Source organism: Myotis nattereri, assembly GCF_964212035.1.
Source record: "Myotis nattereri genome assembly, chromosome: 5".
NCBI lineage: Eukaryota > Metazoa > Chordata > Mammalia > Chiroptera > Vespertilionidae > Myotis > Myotis nattereri.
The window spans coordinates 96639429-96662039 of record NC_138080.1 but is presented as its reverse complement, the minus strand read 5'-3'; the positions used below and the strand labels follow the sequence as shown (position 1 = coordinate 96662039).

At 41.9% G+C, this 22611-nt stretch overlaps 2 protein-coding genes across 3 annotated transcripts in view; one reads left to right on the top strand and one right to left on the bottom strand.

Annotated features, from left to right (window-relative positions):
• PWWP2A (PWWP domain containing 2A) overlaps window positions 1-8416 on the top strand; it is a 47333-nt gene extending 38917 nt beyond the window's left edge. Inside the window, exon 3 of the mRNA XM_081092038.1 lies at window positions 5719-8416. Coding sequence (XP_080948164.1) covers window positions 5719-5825 — 107 coding nt within the window. The 3' untranslated portion in view covers window positions 5826-8416. The remainder of the gene's footprint in view (window positions 1-5718) is intronic.
• TTC1 (tetratricopeptide repeat domain 1) overlaps window positions 3911-22611 on the bottom strand; it is a 33952-nt gene continuing 15251 nt past the window's right edge. For both annotated transcript variants that reach the window (XM_081092042.1, XM_081092041.1), the window contains exons 3-8: window positions 20258-20318; window positions 19061-19173; window positions 14995-15031; window positions 12946-13094; window positions 9951-10005; window positions 3911-4517 (exon numbers count right to left, since the gene is read on the bottom strand). In XM_081092042.1, coding sequence (XP_080948168.1) covers window positions 4384-4517; window positions 9951-10005; window positions 12946-13094; window positions 14995-15031; window positions 19061-19173; window positions 20258-20318 — 549 coding nt within the window. In that variant the 3' untranslated portion in view covers window positions 3911-4383. The remainder of the gene's footprint in view (window positions 4518-9950; window positions 10006-12945; window positions 13095-14994; window positions 15032-19060; window positions 19174-20257; window positions 20319-22611) is intronic.

Below are 22611 nucleotides of genomic sequence, written 5' to 3'. Positions count from 1 at the left end.
CTATGTGCCACGCACACAACATAGACCGATAGGAGTATTAGAGAAGTCAGGGGTGAGTTAGGGGGTGAGAGGGAAGTGGTCACAGAAGGCAACATGAACAGCAGCCAGGCTGGCAGCCACCTTGGCTGCAGGTTCACAGGCTGCACCCACGAGACTGCTGGGGCTCTAGGCTTTCCCTTTATTTAAAGGGCAAGCTTAAGATAACAGGAAGTTTTGCTAAACCAGTTTATAAAAAACAAGATTTACAGATCTGCTTAGCTGGGGCATCAGAGCTGATATATCTTTAGTCAGGTTTACATTTAACACCTGCTGCTGGTTCCCTCAGGAAACTAATCAAATAGTAAAATGCACTAAAAAAGCCCAAGTCTGCTCTTCCTGATTCTGTCTGGATTTTAGCTTAAGAGCTGTTTGAAGGTGTTCAGCAATCGTGTAGAGGTCAGCTCAGAGACCAGAGGCACACCACAAATAATCCCAGGCCTAGCAACATTTCCTGGGGGCTGTGCCCTACTTCAACTACACAAAATATTAGAAATACACTCGGCATTTATGAATTAAACATTTGTGACTTTGACAATACCTGAGCCATCTGAATGTCGAAGTGTGAGGGCTTGTCATTTTACTGAAGCTCAGATGTGGGCCCAGGGCTGCGATGTCCAGGTCATTAGCTAGTAGGTTCGGCCACTCCCCAGACTCGCATTTCCTCACCCAGTGTGACAGTCTCTTCCTATAAGCACAACAACTTGTAAAATCATAGGATATTGGGGGAGAGGGGTAGTGGAGCCAGAGGATAGAAATAACCCAGATGAACTGTTTGTGATGGAAGGGAAACGCATGCAGAAGGTCGTGTCTAGAAGAGGCTGGATTTCAAGAATAGAATTTTGGTTCCATGATGTGAAGAAAACTACAGAAACCACTAGCTGGTGTGAATTTATAGTAATAGTCCTAGTTTCCTGGGTAAGCCTTGTACAGAGGCTCCAGTGGATGGAAAAGCTGCTCATGTGAAAGCTGGAGAGGTGATTGACAGTGCGGACACACAGAGGACATGAGATTCAATGGAAATGTGATCTGGGAGAAAGGGGGGAAGCTGACACTAGAGGACAAGTTGGGGATTTCTGAAAGTCCGAAGACAAATCCTCACAAATATCTAAGATGCAAAATTGAAAATTTAAAAATCAGAAGACATGCTTACAAGCCAGGTTGAACATTTCAGTATCTGAGGACATTCTACATGGCTACACAGGATGGGGCTCACCTGATTTTAAGGGGCTTTCTTTACAAACTCTTCTTTTTTAAAGTTCCTTATTGTTTAAAGTATTACATGAGTCTCTTGTTTTCCCCCAATTGACCTCTCCCCCCGCCACCCTCAAGCCCTCACCCCCCCTCCCCCCCACCATCTGTGTCCATTGGTTTTGCTCATATGCACGCATACAAGTTAAGCTGCGATTACTGAATTCACTATTGAGAAATCCTAGCTGAGCCCTCCAAAGTGGCCAGAGCTGCACACCTGTGCATACAAAAAACTGCAGAAACTGAACTCTGGAAGCCAAGACAAGGGCCCTGGCGAGGTGAAGACAGCAGGTTGTCTTTCATTGCCTCCCACACATTCTTTGGGAGGTGACAAGCAGCACATAAACCTAAGCTGACATTTGAATCACTTGCTGGATCTTAATATTTTGAGAAAAGCTAGTTGCTACTTATCTTGAGATAACATATTGGTTAGCAGCAAAGGAGACATTTTAAAACACAGTACTAAATAAAGAGCACAGAATCTGAACACTCGGGTAGTGATAGTTCACATTGAGACCACTTATTGAGCAATGTCCTTTCAGACTAATTTACTAAGTTTCTAGTATAGCAGCAGTGCTATTTTGAAAGTAAATATGACCCTTACCTTCTAGGAGCTCTTGGTCTATTCATGGAGGCAGATAGGTTAAAAAAACAAAGTGTCTTTGAGCCTTCAAAAATACTCTAGAACAGTGGTTCTCAACCTTCCTAATGCCGCGACCCTTCAATACCTCATGTTGTGGTGACCCCCAACCATAAAATTATTTTCGTTGCTACTTCATAACTAATTTTGCTACTGTTATAAATCGTAATGTAAATATCTGATATGCTATATGTGTTTTCCAATGGTCGCGACCCACAGGTTGAGAACCACTGCTCTAGAAGGAGATCCAAAATTATTTTGATCCTTTGCAACAGCACTGGGATAATACATGCAATGTCACAGTATGATTACTGTAAATTTTGGCATACTTGTTTTGGTTGGAGGAAGGCATCACTGAACTTTAAGTCATACTTTAGCAGCAGAAGGCAAACAGGCTACCTTCTTTCCTTCCATTAATATCTACTTTTCAACAGTTTAAAGGTTCTTCTATTGTCAAATGTTTTCAAAACGTTTGAATCTACCGTTTCCCCCAGATTTTGGAAGTAGAGAAATAACAGTGGTACATATAAACTTCTAGGCTTAAGCAAACTTCATTTCTTTCCATATACATTACTTGGCCCACTCACTAGAGGCATTTAATGTGGGCCTTGTTTGGTATTCTGTATGATTTCAGGAGGGTGGGTGTGTGTGTGTGTGTGTGTGTTGGGGTGGGTGGGGGGAGGCCTAAAAAGCAACACCTCTACACCCTGCAGGAATGGTGGTGTCTTCACCAGGGCTGTTTCTAGGCAAACAAGATTCCTATTCCTTGGAGCTCAGCTAGTCCTTCAAGAATCTCAGTCCCAACCTTTGCTTAGTCTCGGCCATTGAACTCAAGTCAAATCTAAGCAAAATATAGTCCATAATATTTTCTTAGTAATATTAAGGGATTATCTGTTTTTCACCATCATTCTGTCATGAGCATGCAGAATTTTCCAGACGACATGATGTGATAAGTGACAATGAGAATCTTCTATCAAGCCTCATGTTTAAGAGATTTGCAAATATGTAGAATGTTGTCACTCATTAAAATGTGTTTTGATTTGGAAGATCTTTTTCTAGAAATTTTTATATTAACATGAAATGTATTTACTTTTAAAGAATTGACTAAATATTTAAGAAATTTGTTTTAATTCTAATGTACATATCAACAGAATACTCTTTAAATGTTTTGGAGTGGGAAGGGGTCTGAGCACGACTCCAGCCTGACATGGACGTGCAAGAAGCACTTGCCACTGATGCTGCACCACCCAGTTTTATGTTTCTGTACATGCGCAGGATTTCTCAAACCTTTTGGGGAAAATTTACCATAAAAGAATAAAGAAAAATTAGCAATATTCTTTCTCCCTCTCCCCTAGTAAATTCTGTGGAGAATTTCTTTTCAATCTGGGAGATAAGCTTAGCAAATCAAAGTCAATACTGTGCATAATTCCACTATCCACAAAGCAACAGCCTAAAGGGCTTTGAGAAGAGATCAAAGAACCAGCACAATCCTTAACATGTCACTTAGAGTTATGCATGTACTTCATTTCTGAGATGAAACATGGCACTGCCTTTGTCACAAACCAGTAAAACTGGAAGCTTTTCACCAGCATCAACTAATGAATATAAAAACCCCAAATAAACACCTACCTTTGAAACCTCTGGGTTCACGTAGTCTAAAAGAATATTTTATTCTGGGATTCACATATCACCATTCCTGAATGAAGCTATTTTAAGTTGAAAATAAGAGATGCTTGGTCGAAAAAAAGAAAAGATGATTTCATAATATCTGGAAACCTGGAGAGGGCCAACGCTTGAGGTGGTTTCTGAAGTCAAGTACAGGGTAGAATGGTCAACTCTTTCAAGGTCATCCTCAAGGTGGCAACTAAGACTTCGGGCAAATCTGTGGAGTCCAGTAACAATGACATTGCCTGAACACTGCTCCCAGAGCCAGAGAAGCCTTCTGCTTCAGCTGTCATGGGGACAAAATTCACAGGCGCAGACTGTCACAGAAAGCATTTATTACCACAGAGGAAATCAGGAGCCCACGCCTGGCAGCCTGGGCAGTGCGTGTGATTGGGAGAGGGCAGTAGGCAGGACCCCCATCAGTCATGTCTGGGCAGTCTCTGACCAGCAGGTTTGCTGGGTCCAGGAGAGCTGGCGTCTGGGCTTATATGTTTGTATGGCTCAGGAGGTCAGCCTTAACAGGCTCCTCCTGGACAAAACAAAGGACAGCCAGAACCAGGGACAAGAGCTGCACAGACACTAACTTAAAATGGAAATCAGATTAGGTTCATTACATCAGGACGTACATTTCACCCTGATCACAAAACACAAGGAAGGGTGCACTGGGCTCTACTGGATGGCCTTTGAGATAAGATGCTTTTAGAACGTAAACATTGGCAGGGCCTTTCCCCTTGCTACCAGCAAGCAGCACACAATTTACTAGCCAGCTTTAAAAGTTACTGTTATCTCTGTTATCTGTTATTATTTGGGTTTTGAACAAAATTGATGGAGTAGGAGCCAGTAGAGGAATCCTGTTTGATCTGGAAATTTTCTGTGGAGAGTCCAAAAGGTCGGAGAACCAAGTTCCCAAGATCTTTTAGTTTACCTGCAATGTAAAAGCAAAAACGCAAATAAATATGGGGAATGAACAGAAGCAGGAAGGCCCCCATTGAGCTCGCCTTACTATCCGATTACAAAATATAAAGAGTATCTCTTGGTAGTGACAGAAACTCCTGCTTTTAAATGATGAGGCCTCAGTCCCCAACTTCCCCTCTGGAGTGCAGTCACTTCGATGCCATCCACCCTGGAACCTGTGTGTACAGGAGCAGGAGGGAACCCAGCTGGCTTCTGGGAGAGCAAAACTTCCTGTCCAAACTGGCCAGACCCACCAAAGGACATAGACTAGTGGTTCTCAACCTTCCTAATGCCACGACCCTTTAATACAGTTCCTCATGTTGTGGTGACCCCCAACCATAAAATTATTTTTGTTGCTACTTCATAACTGTAATTTTGCTACTGTTATGAATCGTCATGTAAATATCTGATATGCAGGATGTATTTTCATTGTTACAAATTGAACATAATTAAGGCATAGTGGTTAATCACAAAAACAATATGTAATTATATATGTGTTTTCCGATGGTCTTAGGCGACCCCCGTGAAAGGGTCGTTCGACCCCCAAAGGGGTCCGGACCCTCAGGCTGAGAACTGCTGACATAAACTCTGGGGTGAGTGGTGGCCAAATCACCTGCTGCTCCCAGGTAAACAAGGGCACCCTGCCAATCCCCACTGCCTGGCGGTGGGACACAGGCCTCTCCACGTCTGTTCTCTAAGAAACAGCAGCAGCCACCTGCTGAGTCTAATTCCACTTAGCAGATTTCTACTGAACCTGATTTCAAATTCAAGAGCCTCCTACTTTTCTACATAAAGCCTCAACTTCCACACCAAACTCATCACTCTCGGGGAAGGGGTGATCTCGTTCATTTGCACAAGCCTGTCAACCTCAATAGTCCAGCCTTCTCTCCCCAAGTTTCAGGCTTTAACTACCGGCGACTTCCTGTCCTAAAGCCAGAACTGAGACACATGGTGTAACCAAGGGATTTTATGCTGATTCTATATACAAGAAAGTCATGGAGCTTGTATGTCAATAGTTGAGGGAGTTTCTAGAACATCTGAGAGATTCTTAGGGATTTATGGGGCAAAGGGATGGAATATTTGAAACCAGGAGTGTTTTGGAAAATATTGGCTAGGATGAGTGAAAAAGCAGTTTCAATCCTTTCTAAAACTGTTCTTAATTTTTCTTGCAGATCTGCTTCCAATGGAGATGAGAATGGGGGTAAAAGGAAAGAAACCCCAGTCACCAGAGGTACAGGGTCCTCCCACCTTATCCCTGTTAGCAACTTTGTCCCTCTGAGGCCTCCCATCTTGAAGTAAACCCCAGGTAAAGAACATGAAGATGTCTGTCCTTCAAATGTCCAGGCCTGTACTAGTAACTCACGGAAAGAACTTTTGGTTTCATTCTAAGATTTATCCCTCTGAAGCTCATCACATTCTGAGGAAGCTCCCGGAACGCAGGGCAACCATTCTCCAGGCAGGCTTCCCAAACATGAACCTGGAGCGCACGCTCAGCGCTTCTCTTTAAGGAGCATCACGGCCTAGAACTGGTCCCTGCGCACAGGGGTAGCACAGAGCAGGGTCTCGGTAGAGGAGGCAGGAATTGGGGACCACACCAAGCAGAGGCAGGATGGGGCGTCCTCAGGAAAGTGTCACCCAGAACTTTGGCAGTCTGCCTTGGTGTTGAGGAGAGGGAGGAAATGAATATTTTAAGAAGCCCAATAAAATGTCCCTGCTGGCATAATCTGTGGCTCCTCTGACACAGCAAGTGAGCACGCATCTTGAGAGTCCCAAGAGGGCAATTTCATTTGGAAGAACCCCTGTGCAGAGCCACTACCTGGGGGGAGGATTCACTGCAGGCCCCTCCCCAGGTAGGCAGGAGTGAGCAGTGTGTCCAATGGGCGGAAAGGGAGGAGGGAGGGTGCATGGCATCAGGTTTAGGTTCCCACAAGCCAGGCCCAGCGTCTATGGTTCTTGTGTCATAGGGAAGGCCACTGATGGTTTAAGTACTGAGCTTTTGGGGTTGTTAGTGCTGTGACCAGAAGAGGAGAGCCTGGAGGGGCCTGACAGAAAGGCAGTGCCACATTGTGGGAAAGAGGCCATTTATTCACTGACCAAACATCTGAATGTCTACGATGTTGGATATAGCAACTCAGAAATCAGAGGGGGCCAGTCGAACCTAAGGGAACAGCGAAAAACTTTGTTTGGACCAACAAGTTTCTAGCATCTGAAAAGTTCACCTTTGCTGTTTAAGATGATGGCAGAGAAGCACCTTCAGTAATGATCATGCTCCTAAAGAGATGCACAATCACACACATGAATTTTCCTGCTGTTTAAGAGTCAGGTTGGACACTCAGACAAAAAGCAGCTTCCTTGTGCCTAAGACAGGCTCATTCGCCTGAATGTGCCACACTTTTCATTGGTGGCCAAATTCCACCCCCACCCCGCCATCCGGGCAGTAGTCAATTAGGTTTCCCTATTCCCCCTGTAGCAAATCTGGCACCATCACTCAGCCTGACTTTGGGGAGCTCTGTCCAGGACACCTACTTCCACCTCATCACATCACTGACCACATGCCTGAGATCCTTCAAACCTCAGATTCCCTGGCTTTCGTGGCCATGAGGTTAATCTTTCCAGAGAAAAGGACAAAAGCAAACACTCCCGTTGTGACCACTTTCCTCAAATATAAAGCCAATCGGATCATCCTGTGCTCAGCAAGGACTGTGGTACTGGGGCTGAGGCCACCTGGGTCCCCACTCCTGTTCTGATGACATTTATAAATGACAGGCTAAGAAGGGAGGGCAGAGTATGTGTTACCCATTCCGAATTTCAATCAGGAATTTTCCCCCTAAGGAGGGGGGTATATAAGTCTTCTTTCTAACAAAAGAAAGTCAAGTTATAGAGAGAAAAGAAAAACCTGAATAAAAGCTCATTTTGTTCAATAACCACATAATTTCCTACACCAAGCAGTTTTTAAAATCTTTAACTACCAGTGCTCCAGCAGAAGCTATCATTCCCACAGAAACTCGCACAAAAAATCATGCCAAGTCCATGGCAAAAGCTTGCTCCCCTTCTAAGAAAGTGACGTTATTTTGCACTCAGAATGACCACCCTCCAAGGCTCTCACGGCACACAGACCACAGCCACGCCACCCGTGACAAGGAGGGGAGAACACCCAGAAAGCTCTTGTGGGGCTGAGTCCATCAGAGTGATTTCTCTCCTCACACTCCCCGATGGCAGGTAACACCCACAAGCAATACTTTGTTCATGACCCTTATATTCATTAAGAAAAAAGAGTCCAGCTATTAATACTATTCATGTGTAACAACAAACCAGTTATTACTTACCAAGCAACTTAAATTGTTTAAGTCGGATGGGAGATTTCATTACCGAAGCAACTGAAGGAATTAATTCAACTTGAATATTTCACATGGAGGGAACAATATAAGTAAAATCCAAAGCCATGAAGATAGGGTTCATTAGAATTTCCAGTGACGGGGACAGATGGAAGTTTTGATCCCAGCTGCCACTGACGACACAATCAGGCTCAGTTTGCACTCATTCCTTCCCGGTTTTGCACAAAGCCTGGAGAGCACTGCCTAGTTGTCTTTCCCATGTCCACTGTGGTCATCCATAAAGCCATCTCTTTCAGCAGGAAGTCTAGCTCAACTAAATGCACTTACTTTTTTGGGGCTAAAATAAAGCATCATCGTTAGGAGAGAAACGCTCTTTTTTGACAAAAGAGAATCTCCAAAATAATTTTTCTGCTCAAACATGGTGTAAAGTTCAATTAAATAAGTAAATTAGAGAAAGCCTTTTGGGGAGAAACAGGGGAAGGCTCTAGAACAGCCGTGGGCAAACTACGGCCCGTGGGCCGGATCTGGCCTGTTTGAAATGAATAAAACTAAAAAAAAAAAAAGATCGTACCCTTTTATGTAATGATGTTTACTTTGAATTTATATTAGTTCACACAAACACTCCATCCATGCTTTTGTTCCGGCCCTCCGGTCCAGTTTAAGAACCCATTGTGGCCCTCGAATCAAAAAGTTTGCCCACCCCTGCTCTAGAAACTGCCAGTCTGAAGCAGCTCTCCCTGGAGCCTGTGTCCAGCCAGCAGAGCCGGAGGGCTGTGGATCGCCTAGCCCGTGGTCGGCAAACTGCTGCTCGCGAGCCATGTGCGGCTCTTTGGCCCTTTGAGTGTGGCTCTTCCTAAGCCTTAGGAGTACCCTAATTAAGTTAATAACAATGTACCTACTTATATAGTTTAAGTTTAAAAAAATTGGCTCTCAAAAGAAATTTCAATCGTTGTACTGTTGATATTTGGCTCTGTTGACTAATGAGTTTACTGCAGCTCGCGAGCCACATTGTGGCTCTTTGGTCCCTTGAGTGTGGCTCTTCCACAAAATACCACGTGCGGGCGTGCACGTACAGTGCAATTGAAACTTTGTGGTCCATGCGCAGAAGTCGGTATTTTGTGGAAGAGCCAGTATTTTGTGGAAGAGCCACACTCAAGGGGCCAAAGAGCGGCATGTGGCTCGCAAGCCATGGTTTGCCAAGCTGCAGTTTGCTGACCACTAGCCTAGGCTAATGGGCTCTTCTCAATCAGCTCTCCTGTCAGAGTGAACCGTGGGGAAATCTGTTCTCATTCTCTGGGTCCCAACACTTACAGCTCATAAAAGGCCAGGCTCAACTTATTATAAAAGATTTTTCCTTTAGGCACATGTGACTGCATTATATTAAATATAAGTCATGTGACAAATTTAGAAAATATTCGTAAGGAAGACCCTATACTCGATCTTGAGTAGGGAAACATCAGGTTATAAGCAGAATATGCTGGGCAGACTGTTCATGAGAGGGTTTCTCTGATTCGAACTATAAATCTGGCAAACAAGAGAACTAACTAAAACATGGATCCAAAGAATCTATTTGCCCTGCCCTCCACTCACAGCCTTTTCCCCACGTCCCCGTTTACTCCTAATCCCTGTCTTCTCACGTACATCTCCTCAAAGAGACTCAGTACATTTTCAAAACAGAAATTCCCTCAATTATGCCATGGTATTGGCTGGTAGTGACTGCATCCTAATGAATTTAAAGCCTTAAGCTGTTTACTCAGTGAAGAAACTCAACTGTTTTCATGACACTCATGATCTGAAATACAGGTTGGTGGTATCCCAGGTTGGGAACTGTGTTTGCATTCTTATAGGCAGGGAAATTTTCAAGAAAAATAAACAGCAGTTTGGGTTTTGAAAAGCTGACACCCTCTGTAAACCACAGTGCTCCTCCTGGAGTGAAAACAGCTAAGAGCTCACTAGCCCCATGGAACTGAAATTAAAGGCCCAGAGATTGTTTCAAACTGTGGTGCTGTCCCTGGGACCCACACTTCCCAGATCCTTATGGTCAAGAGAAATAAGGGAAGCAAACTTACCTAACATCTCTTCCTTCAGTCTTTCATTTCGTTCTTCAATTTGCTTAGGTAATCTCTGAGGGAAAAGAGGAGAAACCGGGATTGGTAAAAAATCCCTCAGCTTTATTCTGAATTTGAGAAACATTAAAAACAAATGTGAATGTGAGATAAGGTAAAGTACAGATATGTGATATTAAATAAAAAAGCAAGTCTTTGTTTGTGGGTGAGCCACACGAAGATAGGAGTTTTGTTTGGTTCACTGCTCTATGTCCAGTTTTTGGCAACAGTGGCCCAAGGAAAACCTCAATAAAGATGTGACCAAACATATACACAAAAAAATGTCTGAAAGGATACCTACCAGAATTTTACAATGGTATGTATACTTAGGTGGTGGGATTATGGGTGATATTTTAAATATTTTTGCTCATTTATGTATTTTTTACCTTGAAGTCCTTTCTTTAAAGAATCTAATTTACTGAGAAAGAATCAGATCGATAATGGATGTTTTTTAACCTTGGCACTATTGGCATTTTGGACCAAGACATTCTTTGTTATGGGGGTTGTCTTGTGTACTGTAGGATGTTGAGAGCAACCCTGGTCTCTACCCACTTAAGACATCAATAGTACCATTCTAGTCATGACAATGTCTCCAGACACTGCCAAACGTCCCTGGGAACCAGATCATTCCTAACTGAGAACCACTGATCTAGATTAGAGTCTCCTCTGGTCCCTTTTAGCTCTGTAATTGGCCCCAAGTACTCTGGGATTCCAGTAATAACTCTATTATAAGAATTAAAATAAATTATTGATACATATAAAAACTAGCATAAAAGGCTTCCTTTTACAGAAGGCTTAAAGCTAATATGACAAGGATAAAGGCTACCAAGAATCTGGCCAAGGTTTTAAGTATTCCATTTCGTCATGTCAAAGTTAGTTGATCTTACCACCATTCAGAGATATGTTAAAAGTCAAATAAAGGATTAAAACTGGTTTCAAATTGCTTATGTATTTTAATTATCCAAACCAGGCTGTCTCCCATTACTCCATTTCTAGATAAATAAGAGATCTGTTATTATGGAAGGAAGTATGTATAAAAACAGAGCAAACCACCTAGGATATTAATGCGGAAAGATCAGTCAACACTTCTCAGGTTTGCTCGGTAGAATAATCGTTCCAAGAGATAAGTGAGAAATCCTGCAGAGCAGGGCAGACAGGAAATAGAAACAAGTGAAGGAATCGGCAGAAGGCAGTATGGAGCAGTGGCCAGCAGTGGGATGGGAGAGCTCTAGCCAGATGGTGCATGCAGGAGTTCAAGAAGAACCCGGTATGTCCACATCTTCCAATTTTTAAAAAATATATTTTTATTGATTTCAGAGAGGAAGGGAGAGGGAGAGATAGAAACATCAATGATGAGAGAGAATCAATGATCGGCTGCCTCCTGCACGCCCCCCACTGGGGATCGAGCCCACACCCCAGGCATGTACCCTGACAGGGACTGGAACTATGACCTCCTGGATCATAGGTCGACACTCAACCACTGAGCCACACTGGCCAGGCCTTCCTATTTATTTTCAAGAAGAGTATGCTTTGATTTTTATCTAGTCAAATCTTCCCATTTTTCAATGTTGACAAGTGGCCTCAATTAAAAAAAAGAAACAAAAAGCTGGCTTAAACAAAACATGTCTGTAGATCCCCCACCTCCTGTCTGCTGGCCCATGTTCTCCCAGGTGGGGCTCAAGACAGGCCTCTCCACCCGAACGGCTCTCTGCAGAGGGTGGCAGTGAAGAGAGCTGTTTAGTTAAAACCAGGTTTCTCAAATTGATTTGAACACCATTATTATGGGGTAATAACATATGCACATTCAATTCAGTAGTACATCCTTTAGAATATATGCTGCTCTATGCATTAGGGACAATCACAGAGTGGTTTTAAAGGTAAAGTACAAACCTGAAGTTATTTTTAAAGTGGGGAAGCAGTAACATTTAGCTAATTTACAACTGACATGAAAATATTATAACATCTAGCCCAGCTGGCATGGCTCAGTGATTGAGTGTTGACCTATGAACCAGGAAGTCACGGTTTGATTCCTGGTCAGGAAACCTGCGGGCTGGATCCCCAATGTGGGTCATGCAGAAGGCAGCCGATCAATGATTCTTTCTCACCATTTATGTTTCTCTCTCCCTTCCTCTCTGAAATAAAAAAAAATATATTTAAAAAAAATTATAACATCTAGAAGCAAAAGGAACGCAGTGTTGGGGATAAGACTAGAAGTCATTTTAAGAAAGACAAGAAGGTTAGTTTAGGATAGCAGTTCTCAACTTGTGGGTCGCGACCCCTTTGGGGGTCGAACGACACTTTCACAGGGGTCGCCTAAGACCATCGGAAAACACATATATAATTACATATTGTTTTTGTGATTAATCACTATGCTTTAATTATGTTCAATTTGTAACAATGAAAATACATCCTGCATATCAGATATTTACATGACGATTCATAACAGTAGCAAAATTACAGTTATGAAGTAGCAACGAAAATAATTTTATGATTGGGGGTCACAACATGAGGAACTGTATTAAAGGGTCGCGGCACGAGGAAGGTTAAGAACCACTGGTTTAGGATCTAACTCAATTGCAAATATGTTAGGCCTATGACAATAAGTAGAAACTTGGTGACTGAATAAGAAAAAGGATGACAGGAAACCAGACATTCCTTACCTACAACACCAAGCCTCACTTTGGTGTGAACTGTACTACAGTGCACAAGACTGTCCTAGTCCAACAATGAAGTGAGATTTCTGTCTGCCCTAGAGACAAAAGGTTTATACAGGTAACACACTGAGAATGGAGTTTAAATGGTTAATGGTGAGTCTCTGGTTACCACTTTCAAGTTCTGTTGCCCATATATTATGATAGGCTCCTCAAAAGTATAGAAACGGAATGCAGTTGTGTCCCAAGGATGTTTTCAGACTCACTGCGTAGCAACACAAGGAAAAGAAGAAAAGAATGAGGTTTACCATACAAGCTTCCCTGGCTTGGTGCACTGATGGGTCTTTTTCTAGAATGGACTTGTAGTCTTCCAGGGCTTCATCGAGCTTGTCGGTGCTCTCATATAGCTCCGCTCTCCTCAGCAGGGCCCTGATGTAACTGGGGTTTAGCTGAATGGCTGTAAAAGGAGAAGAGGTCATTGTTACCATGAAGGAAAAGGGCCTATACATACTTGGCCATATCAAGTTTCTTAACCCTTTGTACGATGTAAGAGTCTATAGACACAAGCAGGATGGTTTCCGTTTTGGACACGTGGCAATTAACTGGTTAATCAACTATCATTCAGGGTCTAAAGCAGCGGTTCTCAACCTGTGGGTTGCAACCATTGGAAAACACATATAGCATATCAGATATTTACATTACGATTCATAACAGTAGCAAAATTACAGTTATGAAGTAGCAATGAAAATAATTTTATGGTTGGGGGATCACCACAACATGAGGAACTGTATTAAAGGGTCGTGGCATTAGGAAGGTTGAGAACCACTGGAAAGGAAGAGCCATTTGTCCAAGGCTATACCTGGGGCCAGCAAGCTTTTTCTGGAAAGGGCAAGACTAAAGATTTCAGACTTTGCAGGACAGACAGTCTGTCACAACTACTCAACTCTACTATTGTAGCATGAAGCAACCAGACAGTGCCTAAGCAAACAAGGCTGGTGTGTTCCCACAAACCTTTACTTACTGACGCTGAGATTCAACCTTCATATAATTCTCATGTGTCACAAAATATTATTTCTCATGGATATTGGTTTAACCAAATCCAAACACAAATCTGGAAAACACTGTCTTCCCCTTCCTCTCATTTTCCTGACATGGCTCCTCCTCTTTGGACCGCAGCTGGAAATGACTGTTGTCCAGTGTACACCCTGCTAACCAAGCTTACAATTTTCTCATCATTTGGTTACAGAGAAAGGAACTCTGAAAATCAGCAGTTTGTTCCTAATTTAAATTTTTCAAAGCCACATATCACACTCAGATTAAGGTTAAATTCCTTCTTCCAAACAAAACTACATTCAGAATTAGTTCCAGCCCAAGATAGTAACAGATCAGAAGTAGTTAGCTACATTCTAATGTAGCATAGTTTAATTCAGATACTAAAAAGAAATACAAAATACAAAGAAAAGAAAGACCCAGTAGAGAGGATGATGAATTAATGTAAAGGAAAAAAAACAACAACAAAAAACAGAAGAGAGAACTCATGCTTACTATGAGAGTTGGACTAGACAGCATAAGGTTCTTTCTAACCCTATGGTTTTCTCAAAGAAATTATTATCTAAAGAGAGGAAAACAAACAAAAATACAAATTACGAAGAGTAATAATTAGCTAGTAAACCCCATGAGTAGTAAGATGCAAGGGAAAGTGATTATGTATGTTCTCCATACCAAGCTGGTTAGAAAGGTAAGAAAAACGCCCATCAAAAATTTTTTGAAAACAAAACAATAGTGATCCTAAGTCTAGGTGTCTCTAAGTTGGTGGGATGGAAAGACCCTGCTAGAACTCAGATAAAAAGTGGCAAAGTCTTGATTCAGTGCGTGGAACCTGAAAGGGTAATTAAAATGATGGCAAGTAGGTTTAGAAGAATTATTACATCTGAAGAGTACCAATTCCCAACAGAAACTGCCCCTTACTCCCCCAGCCTCCAAACACACAGATCCAGATGCCCTGATAGCAGCTAAGATCTTCCGTTTCAATTTCAAAGTAAAGTAATTTGGACACTATAGTATGTAAATTCTGTTCCAGCAGATTCTGCTGCCAAGGTAGCTCTGAATTTTTCTTCACGTATTTATTTATAAGCCAAGATAAACGGACTCAACTATCCATTCAAGAGCACACTTACACTACGGTGACTACAACATACTACCGCTGAGAAGGGCTAAACCACAAAGCTGCTTCTTTAAAGGCCTCAGAGGAAGGGGGCAAGGTACAGGTGCACACCCAACCCAGAGCCTCTCTCTCTGCTGGTCTAGCTGAGGTGAGGCTCTTAATGTTAACAGGTAACAAGACCAAAAAGTTGTACCTTTGCTGCAGTCACTGATGGCCATCTCTTTCTTGTCCTAAAAGGAAATACAACATTAATACGTGTCACCCTGGTTCTGTCTTAATGGTCCAAAGGCTCAATGAAAAAGCTGATCATTAATAATTGCTTATGGGGATGCAGAATGCTCTTCAAAGAAAGCACACAAAAACATGCAACTTACTTCCAAACTAAAATTCAAATATGGTGACTTGAAAGTCTTCTGCTAACAAAATATTCAAGTAGCTTCTTCCTAAATATCTTAAAGACTGTTGCCATGGATCTATTTGATTTGCACAATGCTTTACGTCAAAATGCTGATACTGAGAAAACTTTGTGATCAATAAACAGGGCAATGACTAAAACATGGATAACTGAATTAATAACCCTCTTCTTTGGCTAGCTGACCCAAAGTAGGATCTTCTAGAAAGTATACAAATGGTATGTCTACAATAACACAGTGTGGCTTGTCATGCAGTCTCAGTTAAAACCTCAACGTATCCACTGATGAAACAAAGATACACAACAACCTACCAAACGAGACCCCTCACTGACTGAGCTGCTAAATCGAAAAGCATGGCACAGAGGACAGAAGACCAATGTCGAATGAACCTGACTCTTGTTCCAGCTCTGACACCAACCTGCTGTTTAACTCCCCAGTTCTAAAATGTCTATTTCCCCCAATTAGTATTCTACAATATTACAGAAATGTTAGTTCAAATACATGTCCAACAATTCTGTAATAGCTACTGTAGCAAATACTAAATATTTTGTAGACTATTTTAGAGCAATGTCTACCAAATTGAATTTTAGGATTTAATTAAAAACAGTTCCAGGATGGGGAGTGAAGGCTGAATGGGTGCAGGGTGTCCTTCTGGGGTCATGAGAAAGTTCTGGTACCAGATGGTGATAGTTGCATAACATTTATAAATGTATTTAATGGAACTAAACTATATGCTTTAAAAGGTTAAAACGGTCAATTTTTAAAAAAAATATATATTTTTGTTGATTTCGGAGAGGAAAGGAGAAGGGAGAGAGAGATAGAAACATCAATGATGAGAGAGAATCACTGATCAGTTGCCTCCTGCATGCCCCCTACTGGGGATCGAGCCCACAATCTGGGCATGTGCCTGTGACCGGAATCGAATGCAGAACCCCTAAGTTCGCAAGCCGAAGCTCTATCCACTGAGCCAAACCAGCCAGGGCTAAAACAGTCAATTTTTTGTCAGGTGCCTTTTACCCATAATAAACACAGAAGGTTCCAGAGTCATCTGGAAAACAAGGCATTATATCTCTTCCAATGTTCACAGCAATTCACATATTAAAAGTTCAAAGAAGTCTTGTAGTAAAGAAATCTGTGTAACTTTGTATAAGTCAGTATTTCCCCAATATATTAGCTTTCTATAAATCCAGGACTCACAATTTCATATCTTAAAGTTCTGAAAAGGAGTGGCTCTTTACAACTGATGTGCACATCTGCTGTGATGGTATTCTTTGTGCCCCTAAGTAAGCCTTATTAAGCTGCAGTGCGTCTTAGGAACAGTTGACGCCTTTGCGGATCAGGAACAGTGGCCTTTTACTGCAGAATCCTCTGCTTCAGGCTGAGTCTGCTAACAGCTCAGGGGACCCAGGTGTTGCCTGCTGCTTAGAGTGAAAATCTGCAAAGTGGGGTATGTGGAAAAAAATCAGAACTTCTTTACCACCCTTCTATAACTTCTATTAGTCTATATACATATATAAGTCAAAGTACATAATATATAAGGAATGTAGTTTTAAAAAACTTAATCTGCTCTTTTAGGGCTCTGACTCTCTTATGGAGGCAGGCACAGACCTGACACTCTGCCCTCAACCGTCTGCCTTTTCTCTCTCCACACATGAAATGTAAAGTTTGGCAGGGCGCATTCAGTCAGGGATGCTGAGCCCGCAAACTTGCCTTTCAGAAATTCTTCTTAAAGCAGTGAGCCCATCACCTCCGTGAATAAACTCAGAATATGGTCCTTAATTGTTCAAATGCATTAATCCTGGACATTTCCAAGTTACCAATTTTTGAATCTTCTTAAAAATATCAAAGAGTGCAACTTAAAAGAACAAAACAATCACCCACCCACCCCACTGGAAACCTATCTTTTGTAAAGGAAATGGTCACAGAGCAACTCTCTCCTGCGTTCTCCTCTCATGTGACAAAGACCACACATTGCCCTAACTCAGAACCAGGTGATTATACTACCCGAGCCTAGCAATACCAATAACTTGGCAACTGTGGAAACAAAGAATCCCAGGCCCAGGAGCCAGATGGGCATGGTGCATTTCTTTTGACACTGAAGGTGCCCTCGATTCCATTTAGCAGTGACAACTTCCAGTCTGAGAATGGGACAAGATGTCTCCAAGGAGCAAAAGCAAAATAGGAGAGTTTTCCAAGTTAGGTGTGAGTTCTGACTGATGCTGGATATATTAATGAGTAATGTTTAAATACACTTAATTATTTTATTTCCCCTAATATGTCTGTTTATATACTCTAGAATTATTCTCTAATGCCACATGCATCACCCCCAAACTACTTCACTTTGGAGACTGAATCCAATAATAAAACAAACCAAGTTCTGGTTTTAAAAAAACATCTTTCTGCACAACTAAACCATCCTGGATTTCCCTCCCCCCACCCCCCTTTTTTAAACCTGGTTATCCAAAGAGACTTCGGTAGCAGCACTAGAGAATTTCAGGCAACGTCAATGAGAAAGTGACATGGATACCTGATCTAAACAAATAAAAAGACCACTCTGCCCAAGCTAGGGCCTGCTTCGTGGTTGCGTACAGGTATGTTACATAACCCACTCTTTGAGCTTTGGACACAAGTAGCCAAACAAGTGTAGTGCTTTTTAAAAACTCCTATCATTTCAATCCAGCAAAATCTACTATGTTAACTAAATAGGAAATCAGACAAATCTAACTTTTAATACCAACATGGTACAAAAGAAATACAACTACACTCTTTTCTATTCTACATTCACCCTGCTACACTAGGTTCTCGAGCCTTTAGAAATGCAAAATGTTCCTGAACTTTCCCTGACTCCTATCTTGCTGTTAAGGGCACCACTCATTCCAACTGGTGGACATTTCTCTCCACGTCATACTTTCAACAGGAAAATCAGACCCTCTGGAAGAAGCATCTAGAAATCCCAAGTTTTAACCAGTGCTTCCCTCGAGTCTTTATCTAGACTCCCAGAGCCTAAAACAACTGCTGTAGCTATTGCAAGCCATGCGCCACTAAGATCTTTGCTTCATTAACCTTCCCTAGTTTGGTGGAAACTTTGACAGTCTTCTTTCTGTAAAGTGTTCCCTCAGCCGCTTTAATTAGGAATGTTAACAGTAATCTGACTCAAGCTTTAAAAATATGTTTCTATCTTTCTTGTGCCCTTTATATCAGGGAAATATATGAGCAGGAAAAGGGAGACACCAACGTTAAGGCCCTATGTGAGTTTTTGGAGAGAAGCTATCCTACAAATACACTGCAAGTCCGTGTGCTTCTTAAAAAAAGAAAAGGTCAATGTTGTGCCGGGCCGGCATGGCCATGGCATACTCAGCCCCATGTTGGGCGCCTTATGTGCCACGCCAGCTCAGCCAGGTTCGGTGACCCTGAGAGGGGGGGCTAAAGGATTGAGAAAAGACAAACTAGAGAAGAAAGCTGGGCTTGGGTGGGACGCTGTCCTCTCTGAGGGAGAGCTAGCGAGAGCGCCACGGACTGCAAGCCATGCCTTTAATTTATAGCCAAATGCCACGAGACAAAGTAAGGGCGTGGTCAAGATGTTTACAACATTCTCGTGTGTTTCGATTCTACTCAATTACATGCACCTGAACTCTATCAAGTCCACATCACTCAGACACGTGGGGCCATGTGTGCGGACCATAGGTTCAAGCCTACAACTATAGCTGTTGGCTATAATTGTGCTGGGAGGGCTTTGCCCTCCAAGCTGGGACTTGCACATGGCCATGAGAGGACTGTGACCTCTCATTAGTCCGAGGCTTGAACCTGTCCAAACACTGTAGCCACTTTCCACACAATGTCACATACCTGTTTCATCCTTGCAGCAGCTCTATTTGAAAACAGAATAGACCTGTCTTTCTGGAAGCAGGATGGGCACATTTGAAGGGCTTGACTGTAAGAACGTTCAGCTTCTATGTAATCTGAGGATAAGGTAAAAGGTGAGAGGTTATTATTTTATTCCTGACAGACTGTCTTCCATAGGATCTCAGAGTGCATAGGCTTCCAGTCACAGGACAAAGGTCTCCAACAGAATACTCCAAATGTTCAGCTTCCATATGGCTTATCAATTTAGTAAGGAGCTTTGAGAGGGGTCTGGGAACTGGACAGATTAAAGAGACTGAAGTCTGGGATTAATGGCCTGTTGACTAAAGACCTTAAAAGAGAAAGTGGTAATAAATTTATATATTCATTGCCACACAGAATAATCAGGGTCCTAAAGGAAAATTGTCTATTCACACCTTTCTCAGGTTAGAAATACTTAATACTAAAATACAAAGAGATAAGTTTTCAAAATCAGAACCATTAGTTCTCTTAGAACAACAGAAGTGATGACTGATTAAACCAGGATGTAAGAAACAAATTTTTACACCTAAAAATAACTAGAGAGAGATGTTACTACTCCTAGATTTTTAAAGCATCTACCCTTTACGATGTGGCAAAGGCTATCATAAGATCAAACAGTTGCCCAAAGTATCGGAATGAGCCCGACTTATTCCTAAGCCTATGGAGGAAACCCAGAAGGACATGAAGAGCACCTCTCTGCTTACAGCATCCAAAGAAAAAGGCACATGAAAGCGCAGTCCAAGTACAAGCAGGATTCCTCCCTGGGCCCTGCCAGAGCCCGCGGCTGGTTTTTATAGGCTATTCAAAGTGAGGAATGGGGCCCTGGTTTTGCAGCAGTGCAGCAGAGAGCCTGTTAACATTCCAGGTTAGAGATCTCCAAAGCCACAGCTGAAGAGTTCTCCTCCCAATTTCTGGATTTATAGAGATTGGATTATAGAAAAGAAGAACTATGCCTGTGTCAAGAGACACATGGTAACTGGTCACTGTCAGCTGAGAACAATTTGAACCTGGTAAAAAACAATATTGTAAATGCTGGAAGGCAGAATGTATTGAAAGCAGTTTATTTGCTAGTTGTTTCCAAATGTTCTTTGGGGCTTTCTCCAGACTCTACGAAAGAAAAAGAAGAGTGAGAAGACATCAGTGCTGAAACCGTTCTCTTACCTCCTTTCTTAAATTGCTCATTTCCCTCCTCCTTCAGTCTAGTGCTCTCTTCTCTTCTTTTCTAAAAGAGACCAGAGATTGACAGAATTTGTCACAATATTATTGTGAACAAAAAGGTCAGCTTTCTTTACATATCAGCCTATTTAATAGGCAGCAATTTGACTTTTAAAAAAGAGTGTGTGTATGTATGTGTGTGTGTGTGTGTATATATATATGTGTGTGTGTGTGTGTGTGTGTGTATATATATATATATATATATATATATATATATTTATATTTCAGTGAGGAAAGGAGAGGTGGAGGGAGATAGAAACATCAATGATGAGAGAGAATCATCAATCAGCTGCCTTCTATATGCCCCACGCTGGGGATCAAGCCTGCAACGTGGGCATGTGCCCGGACCGGGAATCGAACCTGTGACCTGGTTCAAAGGTCAATGCTCAACCACAGAGCCGTGCCGGCCTGGCGAGCAATTAACTTTTGAGAATTGGGTCAGTTCTATCTAAATCTTCAACAGATATAGAAAAAAACACATAACTACCTGGCTAATCACTAACACATTCTTGATTGTGTTTAAAATGCAAACCGTAGGTTTCTTACGCTTCTATCTTTTGCACAGAATGGTAATTCAGGTATCATTTAATTTCTATTTATGCATACTGAAACTAAGCAACACATCCACTGGTATACACACCACTGTAAATTCAAAATCCGGATCTGGTGTTTATTAATCGCATGATCTTGGACGACTTCCGGAACTTTCTGAGCCTTACTTTCTTCACCTAAGAAATGAGGCTTTAACACTTTCATGGACTAATGTGATAATGTACATAATGCTCCCAATACAATGCCTAGCAAATAAGTGTTCATTAAATATGAGCTATGATTTTTTTGTAAAATAAGTAATTTAATACTTATTTAGCTACAACTGTGGTTTGTGTCATGAAGGAGACACAGATATGATGGCAGAGTGCATTGTGGGGGGCATGCCTCCCCTGCAGGGTCAGGGCAGTATGCTGCCAGCAGGCTAACAGGAGGAAATTTGAAGAGACCCAGATAAACAAATCTCCCTTTTCTTAGCTTCTTCTAACAACTCAGAAATTCACACGGATGGCAGGCACCCATCAAACTCAAAGGCCAAGTGAATGTTACTCGGCAGAGCAAAGACTACACAGGTTGAGTCCCTGTGTTTCCAGCTCCGATGATCGGGGAACACAAGCAGAACCAGCAGAAGTAGCCCCCCACTTGCCGCCTTCTGACAGTGTTTTTTTTTTGTTGTTGTTTGTTTTTTTAAAACAAAATCTCCTTCATTCTTGAGTCTTCTGACTAAATAAAAATTCCAAAGGCAGAAACACAGTTAGCAGGACATTTCACTTACAAGAGAAGCCTGGAGCCTAAATAACTGATACTCTTAAGATTAGAAACCAAAGTGAAACTGTTATGTCTCTGGAGATTTGTAAATATGCTGCTGGGTGCTTCCCGAATGCCTTGTTGTTATTATGCTCCGGATGAAATAGAACATTTGATGAACCTCAATAAAGAGACTAAACGGTAGGTATACACTGAATTTAATATTTATGGTCTCTACTATGTGCCAGATGCACAGCAGATACAATAATTCATTTTTAGATATAATATATCTGAAGGGCTATTCTAAGGAAGTAGAAAAAAATAAAATGGGGGGTGGTGATGGGACTCAAATATAAGCGTAGAAAACAGACAGGAATCCAGGCAGCTCAGTTAAGTCAAGAAGTAAGAAGACACTAAGTGCCCTTGAGCTGAAGAGTCTGGACAAGACAGGCTTGTAACAGCAGCAAATGAATCCTAACCATTCCTCTTTCTTTGCTCCACCCAGATTCAAAGTCTGGATCAGCGGCATCAAATGAGCCAAGTGTATGTCACATGCCTTGGCTGTCACACAATGGAGTGAGGGACATTGAGTACTGTCACTCAAGATTACAACACAGAAAAATTCCTCCAAATATGAAGGGGGGTTGGATGCGTAAGCCAAGAAAACTCCATAATAAATCTAGTTAAGAGTTATTTCAACCCTGAATAGCTACAACAACCTTGAGAAAGAACAAAGCTGGAGGCTTTTCACTATCTGATTTCAAACTCTTTTACAAAGTTATAACAATTAAGACAGTATGGAACCGGCATAAAAACACACACATAGGTCAATGGAACAGAGCAGAGACCAGAAATAAACCCAAGCATACATGGTCAATTAATTTATGACAAAGGAACCACGACTATACAGTGGAGAAAGGACTGTATATTCAATAAATGGTGTTGGGAAAACTGTATAGCCACATATGAAAGATCTTGGTGTTGATTTTCTGAATCTGACATCA